Source organism: Melospiza melodia, chromosome Z (assembly GCF_035770615.1).
Source record: "Melospiza melodia melodia isolate bMelMel2 chromosome Z, bMelMel2.pri, whole genome shotgun sequence".
Taxonomy (NCBI): Eukaryota; Metazoa; Chordata; class Aves; order Passeriformes; family Passerellidae; genus Melospiza; species Melospiza melodia.
Genome location: NC_086226.1, coordinates 18,963,927 through 18,985,155, shown reverse-complemented (window position 1 = coordinate 18,985,155; position 21,229 = coordinate 18,963,927). Strand labels below are relative to the sequence as shown.

Genomic DNA, 21,229 nt, shown 5'->3' with positions numbered 1-21,229 from the left:
GTCAGTAAGAAAATGAAGAATTGTGGCTAAGGAACAGCAGCCAAATACTATTATAAGGGAGGCCTTTAACCTCATTTTCACTCTTATGATAACTGTGAAACTCAAGTCGGTTTTGTTGGTTTTGGGGTCGTAGCTTTCCTTTGCAACTCTGTAGGTTCAACTAAATAATAATTTCAAAATACTTGTGTGTGTGTGTGTGTGCGTGCTTGTGTGTTTTTAGCTGAGGAACTCAGGTTTTGAACTTACTTGTAACTTTTAGATCTCTGATGGACAGTGATTTCATCCACTAGTTTGCGCAGAAAGCTCTGAACCAAGCTACCTGCATTTCACAGCCTGCTTTTCTCTTTCAATCTCTGTTTAAGGGTCTTTATGTCTTTGTGGTTTATTTTATCCTGCACAACCAACTTTGCTGTCCTGTGAAAGCAAGTTACACTGTTGACATGAATGGGCATGCAACTCCAGGATCCACATTTTTCACACATGGCAGTGGTCTGCCAGCTGCAGGAGGAGAGATCAGCAAGTCCACGCAGAACCTCATCAGTGCCATGGAAGAGGTAAGAGTGCTCTGTAGTTCTCTGTAGCCATTAACTTGTTTAGAGATTTCAGCATTAGTTCTGAAGTGTAACACATGGGAATAAGTTGCTAAATGTTATAGGTTTGACGGGGGGAGCTTTTTCTTTCGTTTATTTTAATAACAAAAATAGGTATCTTTATCCATGTTATTCTTGGAACTTACTGTGCCCTGATAACATCCCACGTAGAGAATTTCTTCTTTCACACTTGAGTCTTCAGATTATTATGGAGATTAATTAAAGTGTCAAAAGGAGGTCATGAGAAATGAAAATATCAGGTTAATTCTTTCAGCTTACTATAGGTTTTAGATGGGCTTTATGTAGTTAATTTCTCAGAGTTATGATGATCAAAACTTCTGGAAGTTGCAATAAAGTTAGAATAAAATGGAAGGGAATGGAATGGAATGGAATGGGGAAAGGAAGTGAATGGAAATGGGAAAAGGGAAAAGGGGGAAAAAAGGGGAAAGGGAAAATAAAAGGGAAAAGGGAAGGGAAGACGTAGTGGGTTTACCCTGCCTGGATGTCAGGCACCATCTAAAGTGGAGATGATATAGAGATGTACTTAGCAATATTAATTTATCTATTGCTAACAAAATCAGAGCGCCATAATGAAAAAAAACCCAACAAAACAAACAACCTTAATAACCTTCCCCCCTTCAGCAAGCCTCCTTCTTTCCCAGGTCTCTTTCCTCCCTCAGCAGCACAGGGAGACAAGGAATGTGGGTTCTGGTCCGTTCATCATCCGTAGCTTCTGCAGCTCCTCAGCGAGAGGAGTCCTTCCTGTGCTTGAACATGGGGTCCCTGGCACAGAGGAGAGCTCTCCATGAACTCACCCGGCGGGAGTCCATCCCGCAGGCAAGAGTCCCCCCCAGACTGCTGCAGCATGGCTCTTTCTTCCGAGGGGCGTAGTCCTTCATGGACAGGCTCCAGCGTGGTCTCTGAACGACTCTCACAGCCTCCTCTCAGGCACCCCCTGCTCTGGCATGGGACTGCTTCATGGGTTGCAGCTGCTTCTTCATGTTCTGCAGCTGCTTCTTCATGTTCTGCACCACAGGCTGCAAGGGAGTCCCAGCTCTTGCATCTAGAGCCTTCTCCCTCTCCTTCTCCACTGACTCTGGTGTCTGCAGAAATGTTCCTCTCACAAATTCTCACCCTGCTCTTCCCTGGCCACAGTTACATCTGCACAATAATATTTTTTTTAATTCTGCTTCTTGAATATGTTATCACAGAGGCATTACCACCATTTCTAATTGACCCAGATGTGGCAGTGGATACATCTTTGCAGCTGCCAAGAGTTGTTCAACCAGGCATGGAAGAATCTTCCAGTAGCTTCTCACAGAAGTCACCCCAGTTGGCTCCCCTGTAACCCTCCACACTACCAAAACTTGGCCATGAAAACCCAATACAGGAGGAAAGGAAAGGCAAGGGAAATGGAGATACAGATAGATAGATCTAGATCTAGATATATGTATAGATTGACAGATAGATATAGATAGATGTAGATATAGATATATAGATACAATTTATTAAAAAGTTTTAAAAGGCTTCCTGGTTCATTATAGAAGTGACAGAATATCTGGTTCCAAAATCTCTTGGTCTTCAGTTCAGCTCTGGTCATAATTTCCACTTTCTGTAAAATAGTTTTGATGCTTACTGAATTTTGTGTCTTTTTAAACTCTGCAGGTGCCTGCAGACTGGGAGAGGGCATCCTTGCAGCCTGCTAGTCAAGCTAGTGCTGCCTTTAAGCAGAGTCCACAAAATGGTAATGTTTTCCACCCTTCTGGAGGATACAGTACCAGCTCATTAGTTGCTGATGAGGAATCACAGGAGTTTGATGACCTAATATTTGCTTTAAAGACTGGTGAGTGACTCTTCCCTTTGCCCTTCAAAGTTTGCTCTATTGCTATGTTGTTATTTATCCTAATGGTGCCACCATTCCACGACATACAATTAATGAGGTATCTTAATATAATCTGATTTCCAGTGAAAATCTTAAAGATCAGTTATCATAGGAATGTCTGATAGAACAACCGAAGAGACAAAGGAATCCTACCTGATTAGATGTGGCATACACTAACCAAAGCCCACCCAGTTAAAGTACAAGTGGACTTGCTTTGTAGCAGGAGGTCACCTAAATGATCTTTAGGAATACCTCTGAGCCTTGCAAGAGACAACAGCAAGATATTTGTGGGAGTAGCAGATTATATGACCTGGCACACAATTTCAGAAAGTTGTTCCCTTCAGTGAATCAAGAAAAGTTAAACTGGATGGGAGACTGGGAATGCTGATAATAAATAGGTATTTTTATTCAGTAAGTTTATAAAGCTATGTATCCTAAGCTGATTTACATTGCAGGAAATGCCTCTAATTATGAGGCCCTCAAAATGTGAAGGACATGGACTGATTTCTACCATGAAGGTGCTCAGAGGGCTGGAGAGCCTCTGCTATGAAGAACAGTCGAGAGAGTTGGGATTGTCAGCCTGGAGGAAAGGCACTCAGGAGAGCTTTGAGTCCCTTCCAGTACCTAAAGGGGCTACAAGAGAGCTGGAGGGGGACTTTTGACAGGGCATAGTGTGACAGGAAGAGGGAGATTGGCTTTGAACTGGAAGAGGGCATGTTTAGATTAGGTATTAGGGAGAAATTCTTCCCTGTGAGGGTGGGGAGGCTTTGGCACAGGTTACCCAGAGAAACTAGGGCTGCTCCATCCCTGGAAGTGTTCAAGGCCAGGTTTAATAGAACTCTGAGCAACCTGGTTTAGTGGAAGGTATTCCTGCCCATGGCAGGGGGTTGGAAATAGATGGTCTTTATGGTCCCTTCCAACCCAAACCATTCTGTTTTGTGAAAACCTGTTTTATACTTATTATTTTTTCTAAACATTTTGCAGACTAGTTCTACTAGCAGAAAATAGCAGTCTTTTTCTTTTCAAGACTTTCAAAGCTAGGTGCAGAAGTTACAGTTTAAAACCTTTTTTTTTTTTAGGTATGTAAGAAGGTAGCTTTTACTTTTTGACTTCTTGAACACTAAGAAGGAAATTCATAGATAGTTAATAAGACATGAAACTATCTACATCTAACACTCCTAATATTACACAATGTTTAGTACTTAAGTAAATCAGTTGGCATTAGTAAACTGTAGAAGACTGTCTTAAGGCTGGAAGAACAATCAAGGCAACAGCCATAGCTGAAATATGATACAATTCAACATGTATTCAGCACTTAGTTACTTTTTCCTAAGTCTTCAAGCTCCATCCCTAATTAACTTGTTTTAAGCTCTTTGAGAAAGTAGGTCTAAAACCATCTTTTGATTTTCTTGCCTAAATTCTATTATTGTCTTCTTTATTAAAATTTTATCATAATTTTTTATGAGTGTTTCATATTAATATAATTTGAAATAGTGACTTCAGGCCATTGTTGGAGAAAAATATTTTGTTTATGCTACTAATTCAAGTAGTGCCAGACAATTTTACACCAATGCTTATTCATGTGCCCACGTGGTGTCCCCAGCAGTGTTACAATAGTAAAAATCCCCATGATTTCTAAACCAAACCAGCTGTCCCATCTGGTTGCAGCCTCACATTTGAACAAGATGACCTGAAAAGGTGCTGTGGAAGGTTAGAGCATCTTTGACCAGCAAAGTAAATTTTTACCAACTATTGTCTCAGACACAACCTCTAGCTCAGCATATATTTTTTCTTAAACAACAAACAAACAAACAAAAGCAAAAACCAAAAACCCCCACCAAAAACAAACAAAAAACCAACAAGCTTTTCTGTAACTGAAAGTCTTTTTTTTATTATTTTCATCCTGACATGTTTTCCAGTTCATCTAAGTGCATGGCCAAAGAGAGGGAGGCAAGGAATCACATGGAAATAATAAAAAAGGAGATGAGGTGGTGGAAAGCTGGAATTTTTTTCTCTGTTTAGCAATATGGACCTATGCCACTAAAGTATTCAGTGTGCTGTTGTCTAACAGGAGTTTTATGATAATAGTTAAGCTAGCAGGCACTGAAATGAGCTCATCTCTAAGTCTCTCTGCACTACATTTCTTCCTCTCTTGTGTCATTGCTTATGCTCACATGAAACCACAAGAAGTCAAGTTAGATTTCTCTTTTTCTTCTTCTTTCCACTCCCTGCTCTCTCCCAATCAACATGAGTTAGTCTGAGGCCCTTTGAGCGCCAGTCCTTGCTCCAAGGAAGTGGTCATTGGCAATTGGAAGACAAGGACCTCTTCTCTAAATAGGCAAAAGTGTAAAGGCAGCTAAGATGCCTTTTTGCTGAACTGCTCTTACCTGTAATTTGCTGTGTGAGGAGCTTCTCAATTCCTTTTTATTTTGGAAGGCTGAGAATTCCTCATTCTGGAAGAGCAGGGAGAATTAACTAGTTCTATCATTGTTGTTCTATTAGCTAGTTCTATCATTGCTGAACTGTTTCTTTTGGAGGAAGATTAAAAATGCTATTGTTTGAACTTTACCTTTGCTAAACTGAACCAGAACCTTCCATTATCTGTGTTCCCTAAAACTGTCAATCTATACTACAACTTACCTATAGTAGTGCTATGGTGCTCCCACTCTGAGGACTGGGAGAGGATCAGGGCTGATTAGCAGAGGAATATGTAAAAATGTTTTTATGCCCCATTATGCTTCATCTTTTCTTTCTGTTCATGTAGTTCTGAGCTGTCTGAAGGTAACTTCAACTTATGGTCACAGGGAATAATTTTGTGGCCACAAGGTTTAACCTGGATCATTTGGAATGAGTATAATAATTTTAGCAAAGCTAAATTTCATTCCTGCCTTTCTGCCATTCTCAGCTGTAGAAATGAAGACAGATTTAAAAAAAATCAACCAATTCTCCACAGAAAAACTTTGTTTTTAACTTGTCACTGTTTAGTAATTTGCAGTGTGCAGTGCAGCCCCATAAATAGTTGTGCTGGCACTCTCAGCCTTGTTGCTAAAGGAATGTGTCACAGAACTGTGCACTTAGCCCTTGGTTCCACAGTCTTTAATGCTGGGCCTAATTACAGATTAACCTGAAATACAGGCTGGGTCAGATGGAGACATACAACTGCAGTTCTAGCAAATCAGGTGGATAGCAGTGTGCTGTTCCTTAGCCCCCTGTTATGCTAGCTTCGTTCAAGGATCACACGGTGATAGGGTTTTTCTGTTTTGTGTGAGAACCCAGTGGGCTACTTATATCATGCAGCCATTGTATTTGGATGCCTTACCAAATAATTCCTTCTTTCCATCAAATGTGCTCATGTCCATACAGAAATACACTGTTGGGATTCACCCTGCTCTCTACATCATGCTGTTTCTTTTATTTTTGAGTTCTTTTGGAAGACAGGCCAGCTCCAAGGTGGCTTATGTGAAGGAAATAACAAAACAATTATGGTAGGAAAAATACTTTAGGGGCATGTCCTGCTCATTGACATGTGCTAAAAGCTTTTTTAAATGTTTATTAATTTTTACTTATTAATTTTATTGTATTTCATTTATGGCTGTCATAATGATTCAAACAGCTTCTACTGAGAAAGTTAGCTATTTGTGAATTAGTTTTTGTTGATTTCACTAATAACTTTAAAAGTCTGTAATTTTGGACGTGATTTCATTTCCCTTCTGATTTCTTGTGCAAAGTTTATATTGATAGTCAATTTAGTAAGACTTTGCCTTCCGGATTGCAACACAGTCATATGTTATTATAATTGAGGATAGAGCCCAATGTACCAGAATTCCCTGAGGACTTGTACTCTGGTAGAGAAGCATTAAAGCATGAATAAATGCATGATAGCTTTACTGATTTCTGAACTTCCATCTATGTCTTACAAATACTCCTATCCTCTCCCTTTCTGTGATGCACAAAACCAAAACAACTCATTCCTTTGGATGAAATGTGAAACCAAAACACAGCAAAGCCTTTGAGGGAGGCCCAAACTCCTCCAGAGGTGATGAGTGACCCATCATGGTAGTATCCAGATATATATTAAGCAGAATACTGCTACATTCATACCTCAGTGTTTTTTTAATCTTAATGCAGGCAATTGTGATAAGTACTATAGAAATATTCCAGTATTTCTTTAATATGATGCAAATATTCTAATGATTCCCTGATATGGAAAATACTTGGAAAAATCTACTAAGTTAAAAACCCCACACAAATACAGCGGTTACAATAACAATGTTATATAAAATGATTCATGATTTTCAATCTAATACAGCTAGGGTTCCAAAGTCAGCATTTTATATACCTTGGTGACCCCACTGAAGGTGCCTGGTTTAAGAATAAAGCATCTCATGTGGCCATCCTGAACCTGGGGAAACATTTGAAATTTCATTTCTAAAAGGTATTCAGTGCAGCATCCTTGAGACTTTCTATTACAGGGCATATAGATTGTAGGTGGCAAAGTTCCTGCCTTATCAATCTGCCTCTCTATTTTGAAGGGCTCACTTCAAAGAAAAAAATAAAGGAAAGAAAGTTTGCATATTCATTCAGTTTCTCATCTGTAGTTGTCACACATATGTTATGTGATGGCTATTGAATGTGACTGTGCAATACCCAGTAAGCATTTTTAGTTCAATCTGAACTTTTTTAATAGAAGCTGGATGTCTGTTGGTGTCACTTCTGTGAAGTTAAAACCCTGAAAGAAGAATTAAATTTGGTTTGTGTATCTTATTCATATACATCCCACACATATAATAAAATTATGACTGATTAAGCAAGATATAAGTGCTTGAGAGACAAAAAGTTTTCCCAGTGATATGAGTACAGTGCTTACAATACAAGCTCTTTCCCTTACAATGTTTTAGTGAAAGTCTTAGCTATCTCTAAGCGAGCAGATGATAACAGCTGTCGTTTCAGGGGCATAGGGATGCACTAATACAGCCCTTCACCAGCAGATGTCAGTGGAGAACCTCTCTGGGTTTGAAGCCTGAGCTGAGACTTTTCAGTTTACAGCTAGTCCTTGCATACACAAAGAAAAGAAAGGAAGGCTTCATTTTCTTGCTTATTTTTCTTCACAAACTGGGAAAAAGTAAAACTCCCTGCTACATACCTACCACACAACTCTAGGATCTCTAGAAGAGTGCATGTTTTTTGGAATCTGATTGAGTTTAAATTCCACTCTAATCTGAGAACACAATGGACCAATGAACTCTGTGAAACTCAATTGTGTAAACAGTCATACCCTTTCCAGCCTGCCGACTGTTTGGTAAGCTGGTATCCTGGTTACATTTCAGCTCTTATTCCTAAAAAGGATCAACTCTAACACAGTTTGTCTTTGCAGCATCAGCAGAGCAAAGCCTTTGCAAACCTAAAGTACCCAGTTTCAGTCTCTGACTTACCAAGTTCCTGATAAGAACCTATGTAACAAAAAATATCTTCTCTGACTTTGCACAGAGCATGGACAAAACTTGCACATATATGACATTCAAGAATACACATAGTATAATATCATTAGACCAATACCTGATCTTTTTAGTGCCCAGCAAAAGATTCTTAAGGAAATCCCGTGCTAAGTTGCCACGTTATCGGTATAACTACTGGTAAGACAAATATCTTTCTAACACCAACACTCAGTGTTCACCTTCCATAAGAAGTATTGTGTTCTTTCTTCATTTGAAGTATTTTATTTACTTCATGGTTTTTGCTTGATCATCCATCTCCATGTGGTAAATACAGCAGTCTGATTCATCTTACCTATTACAGTCAGGTTTCCTTTCTAAAATAATCAAACAATAAAAATAACTCGTTTAAACAATTGCTGTTTTTTCCAGGACCTTCAAGCACCTTTTGGATATTAGGATCTGGCTCAATAAAGGGTTGAATGTGCATACAAATTTAAATCAACTTCAATACATTTATAAACAAGTATTTTAATAATTCAGATCCTAATCGTGACTTTTTTAATTGTATCTCTGTATCTTGATGAATTTTTACTCCTGTCAAACTCTGGCAGTAGTTGTTTTCTCAAGAACTTGGATCGTGCCAACCTAAGGACTCAGTAGTGTCAGTGAACGCATGTTCCCTCCATGACCCAAACGCCAAAACCAGGTGTAAGAAGGATCATGGTGCAACTCACCCACTTTACCCCTGGATCATGGAGCATGGAGCCAAGTTTGGCCCCTACCAGGACTTTGTGCAGACCTCTGTGGACAAACTTAGCTAGTCCTACAGGATCTTCTGTGCAGGTTCTCTGGACCAAACGCTGTATTCAAAATTGCAGCCTGACTTCCCACAGCAAAGCAGCATCACACTTCTGCCTGCTTTACAGTACTTCTTTTCTGCTTTAGGGGTGGTGGTTGGAAGGGTGATAAGAGAAAACTTTGTCGAAGTGGAATAACAGAGATCATAGAAAAAGGTGAAGGAACTCAAAAAAAAATTAAACTACTCTTTTCTTTTGTCGAACAAACCAAAAACTGGAAAGTCAGCTGAGATAGAAATAAGAGATGCAATGTATACCTTATAGAAACTCTGGAAAATATTTTTTCAGTATGAAATGCAAATCACTGCCTCTCCCAGCATGCCCTGTTCAGGGCTGTTTGGAGCCAGATGTCATTCCTTTGTAACTACCTTGAACTGCATGTAGTTACTGATCTGCTTCTGTCTAAAATAAATTATTTCCCCCATAATTTGTAAATGACACCACTACAGGATCATACTTGAAAGTGATTCGTATTGATATCCTCATGCCTCATTATACTCATATGCAGTTCTCAACAAATTTAAAGCCTAGACACCTTAAGCCCTCAAAACTCATGCATTGTGTAGAATTTGTTCTATAGCTCAAGGAGAGGAGCTGAAAAAACACTGAAGTTTATAGTTTCAACAGATCTCTTGTGACAAAATGGTCTGGAAAAAATTTGCATTTCATAAAAACTAGTGCAGGATTGTGAATCTTCACACTAATCTTCTCAAACCTCCCCCACAATAAAAGCCCAAATGAAATCCCCATCAAACATTTAGGAAGCAGAAAGCTAGCAGAAGTCCTATGACGAAAGGATGGAGAAGGTAGCCTCCCAAGGTCTCTTCTACACATGTTTTGGAGGTTCCCTTGGACAAAAATCTAGTATTTACTTCTCTCTTCTGGCAGAAGTAAAACTTAATACAACAATTTATGTCAAATGTGGGTTTAAAGAATATTTGGTCAGTATATTTTTTCATGTCAAAATAACTGTCCTATTAAAACAGCTGGAATTATTGTTTAACTTGGAAATTATATCATTAAAAACCAATTATTTATGAGGAAATCCTTGGAAATACCAATGCTAACAGCCAGATCATTAACTTAGTCCAAGCCAGGCCTTGATTTATGCCTTTCTGATTTCAAGGCCACCTCTAAATAACTATTTTACCACATTCTGGGACAAATAAAGTGAATGACAGTGGAATTATGAAAAAGCATATCTGTATGGTACAAATCTATGTCAGCTAATGTTATAATCCATCAATTCAGTATGGTAAACTAGTATGAGGTAACTTGCCACGTGGTTGTGGGGTAGGGAAACATTTCAATAATCAGAATAAAACAGAGTAGGACAGAGTATCCTCATTTCTCTGTCAAAATTTCATTCTCACTGATTCTTATTTTTGGTTTTTTTTCTCTATTTCAGGTGCAGGCCTCAGTGTCAGTGATAACGAATCCTGCCATGGCAGCCAGGATGGTGGCAGCATGGCTAACTCCCAGATTGTAGAGCTTAGAAGAATACCCATAGCTGACACTCACCTCTAACTCCCCAGCTTGCTTGGGATTTTCTTGTTGTTGTGGTTTTTTATTCAAGCCTCAGTATTTTTATATTTGTACTTCCTTTTGCACTAAAACACTATAGGAAACTGTAGTAGAATGTTGTTATCTTTACTGAATGTTTAACACGGAATGTTTGCTTGAGGTTTTGTATATCAGAAAAAAAAAAGTAGATTTTTTATAGTGCGTGAGCATCAATAGATACCATGGCAATTGGCCTAGATTTGTATCTTGTAAGTAGACAGTACATTTCATAAACTGTAGCTTTTTTTAAAATTAACCTGTACATTAACACTGATTAATAAAGCAATAGAGTCTGTTTGATACAAACCAGTCTGTTATTTCTCCTTACTGTTTATGAAGATGAAAGGTGATGTAGACACCCTGTTGAATAGGAAAGTGTGCTAGTGGCACAGTTTTTCTAAGTTTCCTAAGATGTACTCTTCTCACTGGTTTTGTGAGTACCCAAATCTGTGAACAAATTCAAATAAAGATGCAAGCTTTGAGCCAAAGAGCTTGAAATTTAAATTGTGACATGATAAATATGCAATGACCTGAAACACACAGAGGGAAGGGGAGATGAAGAACAAGAGTGAAACCACTGGCAGCTGTGTGCTTTTAACTTCTTTACGTTGTTGGTTTCATAATATTAAGATCTCTCACTCTTCACAGGCTAAAAAATAGGAGGAATTCCAAAGAGTTGAATTTTCTGTTGATCTTTGTGTTGATAGTGCTGTTCTGATTGAAGGGTTCAAGTATTGCATTACAGAGTTAGATCAGTAATCTGGGGCCAAAAATGAGCAAGAAAAGTCCCCCCTTGGAAGAAAAAAAAGAACAGAGGAGGTATTTCAGAACTGAGAGGGGAGGCAAGCTGATCTTGTAGGAATCATTAACTCTGCTTGTGCACAGACAGTCTGGAAGAAAAACACATTAAAGCAGGAGACCAAAGGAATTGTCCTCTGAACATTTCTCAGTGTAGTGTAGATGTAAATGAGAATTTAAGTCTTTTATACATTCCTCAGGAATTTGCTAAAGGCTTTACACTGGGTAAGGGCTGAGCAACAACCTCTCCCTTTAAATGAAAACATTTCCTATAGAAATCTTTCCATGAATTTTTTTAGAATCATATGCAAATTTTGCTGTATCGAATTAGATGTTGAGCTTAAAAAAAGCCTAAACCAACACAAAACAAACAACTCCCACTTCTGTGTCACAGTTCTGTAACAGCTAATATGACTGCACAGCTTAGAGTTATCACCTGTATCCAAGACAGACACCAACTTTAAGGTCTAATGCTGCAAAAGCCTTGAAAGACACAGGAAGCTATTTTTAGTCAGGAAAGTTCTTAAACAAGTGCTTTTTAAGTATATGTTTGAACTGGGAAATAAGAATATGTCTGTGTGTATCTAATATATGATTTGCGATATTGAGTCTAAAATTTCTGACTCACGGGAATTTTGTTGTCTCTTTACGCTGGTCATGTTAGAGAGGAAACAAAGCGAAGTCTTTTTGGAAAATGTCAAAAGTTAATGTGAGTTAGAAGGTGGGAGTGGGGCACAGTAGATGAGCCTTTCCTTACTGTGGGCAATGCACAGGGTGGTCAGGAAGACCCTGAGCAGAAGGGGCAGGTGTTAAAATTGAGTGCAGTACATCACACTATATACATAGATCATACAGATATATAAAGTGGGAAAAATTATACAAAAGTGAGCCATCAAAGCAAATTTTGTAATTCACTTTTTTGCCCAAAGTACACCTGGTGAAAAGGGACTTTCTGGGCACTTGAGTGAAATGCAAGTATCATTAAAGTATGTGAGCCTGGAGTTAACATTAGTTTTGGGTATTTTGCAATATGGCACATTTTTTGTTTTCCTCACAAGAAACCTGGCTCATTCTTCCTGAATAAACTGAGATGAAGTAAACCTTGTGAGTGCTGATCCTTCTCATCTACCCACTGAAGGCTTAATGTGAAACCTGGCCCTACAGAACTATTGCAACACTTGCTCGGTTGTGAGCAAGTCAGGACTGTAACAGATGTTTCATTACTCGAAGTACATGCTACTACATGCCGTGAGAAAGCTTATAAAGAGGATGTTTGTTTGATTTGACTCATCACCATAAATGTTAATACTTTATGTCACTTCAACTTGTTGCACAACTGGCCTGCTTAGGGATTTACTGTAAATGCATCAGCATTTTCAGAGTAGATCAGTTGGGTGGCTTCTGCTGCCAGCATTTTCTAAACTTTACATCTCTGTGTGGTACTCACATGGTTTAAGGTCATGAGATGAGTTTTGTAATTGTTCTAAAACCGATCCTATTTTACCAGAAAATGTTCTGTCTGTAGGAGATTCAGCGGTTTAATAAAACAAGTCTCTCTCAACCCCTTTTTGCTGTTGCTTGGACAGGCAAAGAGAGCCAGGAGGAGGGCAGCTGTTTGCTCTGAGTCAGGTGCAGCCAGCAGCCACACCTGGGCAGGACCAGTACCTTTACTCTTGGCATTGCTCAGCCCAACCAGACTGAATGCCTCCTGCGGCTCCTTGATCTCAGGAATTATTTAAAATTTAATTGAGAGTGTAAACATTTCTTTGTTTCTATGAGGTGAAATAATCTGCAGCTAAGTATCTTTCAAACCAAGCATTTCCACACAGCCTGCCATGCTGGCTGACTCATACAGGCCTTTGCCTTGCCTCTCTGTAGGGAAAAACACTTGCTGCCTCTTCTGTTTTCTTATAAAAAAAGAAAATTTCTCCCCAAGAAGCTATTTTATGTGTTTTGAAGTGTAGAAGGAGCTGTAGGTAATATTTACTATATTGAATATTAATAGTTAATATTATATTAAAAGCATTTACTACAATATTTAGTTGAATGTATCAATATTTCAAATATTATTTAATAATATAAGATATTATGCTCTATGCAATACTATAATGTTATATAATTGTTTATAATTTATTATATCTCTTATATATTATACTGTTATAATTTAATGTTATATAATAGTACTTAATATATAACATTTTGAGTTCACTGTGTGAAGGAGGTCCCTTTTCCAGACAAATTTCACTTAAAACTACTTACATATATATGTAGATCAGATAGATGAAAGGACATGTTTCAAGAGTTTGTTACTGCTCACATGCTAATATAATTCACCGCTTTTGAAAGATGCCTGAATGTATTTCACATTTAAATGCATAACTGGTGAAAAATACCAAGTTCAACAAACATCATTTAGGTGATGTTTTAGAGAAAGCCACTGGTTTCACCTTCCTTGCTGTATAGCAAAAATAAAGCTACATGTCAGTGACTTGAACAGAACTATTCAGATTACTAATTTTTTTAGAACCCAGCTGAGGTTCTTTCTCTACCATGCAAATGATAGTTCTCCAATATTCCAGACTAAAGTCATCCTGCGGAAGACTCCACAGTGAGAGCTTTGATCTATTGAGAGCTTTACAGCAATAAAACACCTATGCACTCAACATAAAATTATGTTAAATTGATTGATTGTGTCAGGATCATGGTTAGACTAGAAAATTGCTTAAATTCAGGCATATCCTGCTGTCAGATGCATTTCACTATAGCTTGGTTTTTCTCTGGCCCTTGGGCTACTATTGTAGATTCTGTTTCACCAGCACTAGTGTAAGAAATTGCTAAGAAATCAGAATGTATTTCAAGTTTGCTGGCAGCAAAATTTGCTCCTGTGTTACTTCTACTGACAGTAACAGGTGTGAAAGTAGTATCTGCAAGTTAGAGCTTATTTGTTCAATATGTTATTCTGGTAATTTTCACAGAAAAGCTTTTAAGCAGAATTTCCACTTCTAATGTCATGATTCAGAATTATCTTCTCTACAATAAATACATTGTAATAATTACAGTGTAACATTCTGGTACACAATAAATAAATGGAAATAATTGCAATGTAATACTCAAACATTCTTGATCTTATATCTGAGACTAATAATATATTGAAACGGAGAACACAGCTTGTGTAAACCAGCCTAAAAGTTAGGCCGAAAACCCTAAGAATAATTTTGCTTGCTTGGTTTTAGTCAAGTCAAACTTGTGTTCATGACACAGAATTTTTACAAGAACAGATTTAGAGGAAAATACATATTCCTGTGTCTCATAACAATGTCTGAGGTAAAAACAGAAGGGTTTTGACTGGAGCTGTTTTTCCTCAGCTCAGCAGGTAGGCTTTGATGACAGTGTGTTCATGCCTGTGCTAGAGCACCAGGGATCTGAGCAACCAGTGATTTTATCCAGTGAAGCTCTAACTTCCAAAAGCTATCTTCTTCAGCGTGCCTTCACTCTTCATGATCAAGCACTTGCCACCATGTGCAGACAGACAAAAAATAGTTATAGGATACAATAATAGATAGATGGTGGATAGATAGATAGATAGATAGATAGATAGATAGATAGATAGATAGATAGATAGATAGATAGATAGATAGATACGGATGTGAATACAGGCATTGATATAGGTAGATAGATATAGCTATAGCTAGATACAGCTAGAGATATAGATATATATGTAGATATATATATATAGATATAGATATAGATATAGATATAGATATAGATGGATAGAGGTATAATAGGAATAAATTCTGTTTCAGTCTGGGAGGTAAAATCTTGTGGTTATGAAACATATATGTGGTTTCTTTGGGAACTTCTTGGCTCCTGCTTTGCAATTCCTGAACCAAAGTTAAGCTTGTGATTTCCTAGTTATCTAACTGCAAAGAGTCAGGCATCGGATAGAGAGTTGTTAAAAGGGGAGCAAAGTAAGGGGATGCCCCAAATCTCCATTTTGTTCTCCTAGCCTCACAGAGCCCACGAGCTATGTGATGGATGCGCTGCACAACCTACAGCCTGTTTGTGTCTTGGGTCTGTCTGGTCCCCATGATAGGGAAGCAGAGGAACAAAGATTTACCTTCTGGCAAGGAACAGATGGATCAATGGAGTCCTGCTTGATGTGGACACAGGAACATAATTCTTTTTGATTTGAGAGAAAAGCATGTGCTGGAGATTGGGACAGGGCAAGAGGAAAAGAATGGCCAAACACTGACCTCACTCCAAATCATTGATGAATCCTGACAAAGGGAGATAGTGAGTTGTTACTCCTTGTGTATGCACAAGAGGATGACACCGCTAGCTCCCCTTCTCTGCTGTGGCAAACAAGCAGCACCTGCATTAGCTACTCAAATAAATCTTGGTTTCTACTGTTCCAGAGCCTAAATGAGCACTGTTTGAGTCTGTTCTCCACATCACAGATACTTTTTACTCCTTTTAGCAGAAATCTGAAAATACCCCATCAACTAACTTTCTTCTGCGAAAGGTGACCTGTCTTCCTGAGCTCCTGCATGCCCACATTATTTCTAAAAGAGACTAGTTTTTCACTTATTCCTTCCAGACCTTTGTAAGGACTTAATTCCAATTAAGAATCTTCTATGTTTCTGTCTTCTAAGAAGCAACAGGTTTCCTTCTATTTTTTTTATTGTTCTGCAATTAGCATGTTTTGTACCTTCTGTTGGCTAATGTCCTAAGGAGTCATGTCATACTCCTCCAGCAAAATAACACTTGAGAGCATCTTCATGGTTGAACAAGTGCCTATTTTGGCTATTCAGGTGGCAAAACCAGTCCACTGGATGATGTGACTCCACCCATGTGGATCCTGTGTCCAGCTGTTTTCTGTTGTACATTTAACAAATCCCATTTTAACTGGGACTTCCTGCAAATTTTGAAACATGCATGGTCAATTGTGGAGTCATAATGATTGCAGCTGAGGAACATAAACAGAGAAGATAAACTTCTGAGTGCTTCTTTGTCTTCCTTTTGTTTTTAATCACCCACTCACTTCCTACTGTTCCTACTGTTCTGCCTTCTGATGCAGCAGTGTGTAGAGTACTTAAGGCAAGTGCTGTGATCCTTCTCTGAGCATTGTTCTTGCATCTTGAGAGCCAGACTTAATAAAAATTATTTTACTTTGTAGTGCTAAGGGGCTTTTTAGAGTTAAGAGTGTATTACTCCTTAAATTCATTGCTGGCAGAAGACCACTGTTGCATATTGGAAGACCTCTAATCCTGATAAGACTAAGCATTAGGATTAGAATACCTCACATCCTGGTTTTTAGTGTACTAAGGATTAAGATAAGGTCTGACCTATGACAGTTGTGTGGACCCCAGTACGGAAACAGCCTGCCCACCTTAAAAATCATGCAGAGTGCAGAGCAAGAACCAGCCAGGCAAACGTCAGGCAGTTACTAACAAGCCTTTTGACTTGTAGGGAATGGTCCATTACAAACACTGGGTGATTAATATTAAAGATAATCCTTGGAGCATGCAAAAGAATCCCACGTAGCTTCAGGAGATGGACAGCTAAATCCTCGGAGCCAGTATACACAATTATGCCATCTGACCCCGGGAATACAGACCTTGTTTTTGAAAGCAGCCTGCTTTAGAGGAGAAAGTAAATGGAAAAACTTGCTCTTCTAATGCAGAAAAAGAGCCTTGAATATTCATGAAAACAATGTTTTATTCAGAGGAAACAGAAGTTAAGGTTTTCTCCTCATAAGATTGAGGCTAGCACGATTTAAAAATGTGAAACTGTGTGAATTAGTAAAAAAGAGAATGTACATTTTCTATATATATTTATACCCTCAGAAATACTGTTACAATTAATTTTTTTTTTTTGCAGAACTACTAGACGACAAAAAGTAGTGTTTTACGTATCATATGAAGTAAGTTAACACTTAGATCATAAGACTCACAGTGCCTCTATACCACAAGTGGTCAGAACTCATTACCACTAATTTAATGGCTTTTTATTTTAATCTGAACTCTACCCTACTAAAAGGAAAATTCTTATGTTGAAACTAATTAAAATATTTTTCCCTTTTTGTCTTATAAAAGTATTATATTTGTCTCATTACTTTTATATTAGTGGTGGCAATACATGTTTTGCTCAAAATTAAGTCCATAATTTCTAGTTTTCCTGTGGGAAAGGGAAATAAAGGCATAATTATTTCCTTGTACCAGACAGAGACAACTTCTCTCCTGTGAGAAGCTCAGTAGTTTATGAATTAAGTAAATAAATAAGCCTCTAAAGTAGTAATGCTTCTTGGATTTTGGAGGGGAGATTTGAAATATATATCTACTTCTCTATAGAAAGAATATAGAAAGCAGGAAAGGATGGGGGATGTTTAATTCCATTAAGTGTGAAAAAGATGAAGAAGCATGCCTTCATATTAAGATCCATTCTAGGCCAAAACTGGGTACACGAAAACAAATTCATGACAGTGGGAGTCATTGTCTTAGCTTGACTATTAACAGCTGTAAGATTATGCCTGCGGTGATGTTTTCGTTTGTTCTGCCAGGATACAGTCAGCAGTGGCTGCTCTACTGCTTCTTAAGGTCAGATCCTGACCTAGCAGCTTCTCAGACAATAGCTCTAAACATCAGATTTCACTGATAGGAATTTGTATTTACAGGCATTAAACTCTGGCCTTAACTGAGTTATGTTTTGACTACAAATGTTATTTTTGGCTTGCTGGTGGAAAAACTGTATCTCCAGGTTTGCTATAGTGACCGGAACAGACAACTGTTCCTCAATTCAGAGTGGAACTGGGGTCTGTACAATCCCAGAAAATGTGACAGGATATGATTGTCAGTTTTAGAAAGACTGTACTCCATTATGACTATGTGTTTAAATTGATAGGAAAGCATGTTCATCCATCTGCTCACCGTCCTGTGCTTTGGTACACATCTGCTTCCAAACACAAAACCCCAGAACAGCAGGACAGTTTGGGTTGGAAAGGACCTTAAAATCATCTCATTTCAATGTCCCTGCCATAGGGCAGGGAGGGACACCTCCACCAGACCAACTTTTTCAAAGTCCCATCCAACCTGTCCTTGGACATTCCAGGGATAGGGCAGCCAGAGGTTCTCTAACCAATTTGTGTCAGTGCCTCACCACCCCCCAGGGAAGAATTTCTTCCTAGTATACAATCTCGATCTATATTTCTTCATCTTAAAGACATTCCCCCTCTTCTTGTTATTACATACTCTTGTCAAAAGTGGCTCTCATGGGATGTGACACCTGGCACCTGTCCCTCCCACAGAGGACAATGGAAGATGCCTAGGCTCAGAAGGAGCTGATGAGCAGAGGTGGCACCTGCGCTGACAGCCAAGATGTGGATAGCACATACTGCTCGTTTGCAGCCCTTGAGTTGTACCACAAGAGCTTTAGGCTCTGCTTGCCCCCCTGCCATGCTCTGCAGTGCTTCAGCATCAGTGCACATAATGCTTGCCTGGCTCTTGGCTTTTCCCTACAGAAAGTAGAGTGTATCTGAAAACATCCCTCTTGTTTCTGACTAGATCTTTATAATCATGAGGTTCACTCTCCATACCCCACATACACTAGATATGCACACAGCACCAGCCCCGCCCAGGAGGTATCTGTGTACAGCAGAGACAAAATAGTGTTTGCTTCTGCAGCTTCCTTTGCCCAGATTCTTGCATGTGGCCACAGTGACAGCTTTGGGCAATGCTCAGGTGACAGCTTAGAACTTCTCTCTCTGACAGCCCTCATGCATGTTTATTTTAGCTCTATCGTCATGCTGTAAGGATGATCTTCTTCCAGAGGACTATTGCTCCCATACAGTTTGCAGGACTGGGCGGCACAGAGTTAAAAACATTGCACTTGCCCTACACTTCTGGTGTCCTGAGGCTGGAGAGCTTGAAGAGCGAGTTACACCTGATCAAATCCTGCTTTATAGCTTCAGTCTATGCAGTCTAATGGATCACGCAAGCTCCAGCTATGTTCTGTAAGAAAATCTGGTGATTGTCTGGACCCCCAGGGCGTGTATAGGAGCAGTGTGTTAGGAACTTTGGAATCTGGTTTGGCATAAAATTAGAGAGGGGACACAGGAAGCTCCCGGTCAGGCCCAGCACACAATGAAGGGAGAGCAAACTACCTTATTGGCGTCTGTGGATCTTTTCAGGTCTTGGCTTTAGCCTGTGACAAGGATACCTGGGGCTCTGAGTGAGCTGCGCAACACAGAACATCTGTGCCCTCAGCAGCACAACTCACAGCCCAGGACCAACAAAACCTGTCTTGTCCTCCTTGTAAGCGCCACCTGAAGAGTGGTGTGAGGCTACCTTCACAATCTTTGATTATGTGTCAAATAATGATGGTTTAATCAGCAGATGATGTCTGCTGATACAAGGTATACCCATGTCTGCTTCGTCAATTGGTCTCTGAAGCTGTAAAAATAGCTCTGTTGGACTCTGAGGTTGTTTCAGGATTGTTGAATTTCTTTTTTTAAGAGCTGATCTTAAGTGATTTCCAGGAACACATGAGGTCTTGAGAAAGCCTTGATGCTAGTTGTGTTTCAGACTTTCCAGTTTGGGGCAGACAGTCCATGACAATGTGATTCCCTGCTTCACTTTGATTTTCTTTCTTTGGTTTTCCACAGAAGATACAATTTTTAGTGTTCACCTGCTTTTCCTTGAGCTGATGGGAGCTTTGGCTATGAAGGAGGTATGCGGACTCTATGATACGTGCTGGACCATCAGTGTGTGGACAACAGTATTTTTCTTAAGTTTTGCCTTTTTCAGGCTTCCAGAGTATTGATGTTGCCAACAGAAATTGAAATGTAAATTATCAATAATACAAAGTCATGGTTTTATATTTCAATGTGTAATTAAGATGGGTCATGCAAATTGCAATTTTAGTACTGGTAATACCAAATTTGTTGTGTTGTTGCTTATAAAGCAATAAAAATGTGAGGGTTTTTCTATGTGTCAATAAGATGGAAAGATGCCCTGTTTTTAATGTCTGCTTAACAGTCTCGCTCTAGTGCCCTGTCTTGATATATGATCAGTATTTTCTGTAATGCCTGACCTTGATTTAAAACGAATATGTTTCTTAAAGAAAAAGTCATAGTTAATTTTGAGGGGTTTTTTTGTGGCTGCAAGTCATTTTGATTCCTTTATATCTAACTAAGTTATTACTGGAGTAAGCACTGGATGCTGCAGAGTGCCCTCCAACACAAACACAGTCACCTTTAATGTCATCTAAAGACTGAGGTTATATTTGTGCTTGGAAGTAATAGAGTAGTATTTGTTTCGACATAATGATTGAATGAGAAAGAAGACATTATCTTCTATGCACACACTTGACTGAAGGAAAATGCTTTTTGTCATGGGAAGGAGTCTGAATATTCAATCACTAATTTGGAAAACAAACAAAAGATCGTGTTCTGTGCCTTCCATACACATCTAATGAAATGTAGCCAGAATCAACTGCCCATAAACCACTCCATATGACACTTGGTTGCAGTTTCCATTTTGTTGCATATTTTTCACTTTGAACAAGTGCCTCTGGGCTGTAACAGTTCTAGAGTGCTAGAGGGATGTGATGGTGATAGTGGGGAGCAGGACGCGGTGACAGTCCCTCATGCTGACCTGTTGCAGACAGCATGACACCTGCAGGATTTCAGCAGGGTGCTGCTCTTCTCTCCTACTCTTCTCTGCTCCAATGCTCCTCCCTAAGGATTGCATTGAGAGCATATGTCTGCTGGATGCGAAGATGACCAATTTGTTTTGATTGAGGAAAGCCAATAAAAGCAACCAAATTGATGCTGAGTTAGGTCATAGTGGTCTTTCCAGGAATTTGGACTCTGCTACCAATTCTTTGCCATATCAGTAATGTTTGGGATAAATTTGTGTAAAGCATGTCGGGCATGGTAGTAGATCTATGATTAAGTGTTTATATCCATGTTCTTTTGAAATGCGTGAATCAAAATTATTTTAACCTGTTTATTCCAGCTAAAATATTAATAATGCCACGTGATGAATTTCCACATTGAAGGAAACTATCCAACATCCACTACACACACACTGAAACAAAAGTATTGAA

General features: G+C 38.9%; 1 protein-coding gene across 1 annotated transcript in view; it reads left to right on the top strand.

The window, feature by feature from the left end:
* Positions 1 to 10,815, top strand: part of ADGRV1 (adhesion G protein-coupled receptor V1) — a 275,529-nt gene extending 264,714 nt beyond the window's left edge. Inside the window, exons 89-91 of the mRNA XM_063181284.1 lie at positions 363 to 554; positions 2,256 to 2,433; positions 10,173 to 10,815. Coding sequence (XP_063037354.1) covers positions 363 to 554; positions 2,256 to 2,433; positions 10,173 to 10,291 — 489 coding nt within the window. The 3' untranslated portion in view covers positions 10,292 to 10,815. The remainder of the gene's footprint in view (positions 1 to 362; positions 555 to 2,255; positions 2,434 to 10,172) is intronic.
* Positions 10,816 to 21,229: the final 10,414 nt, after the last annotated feature.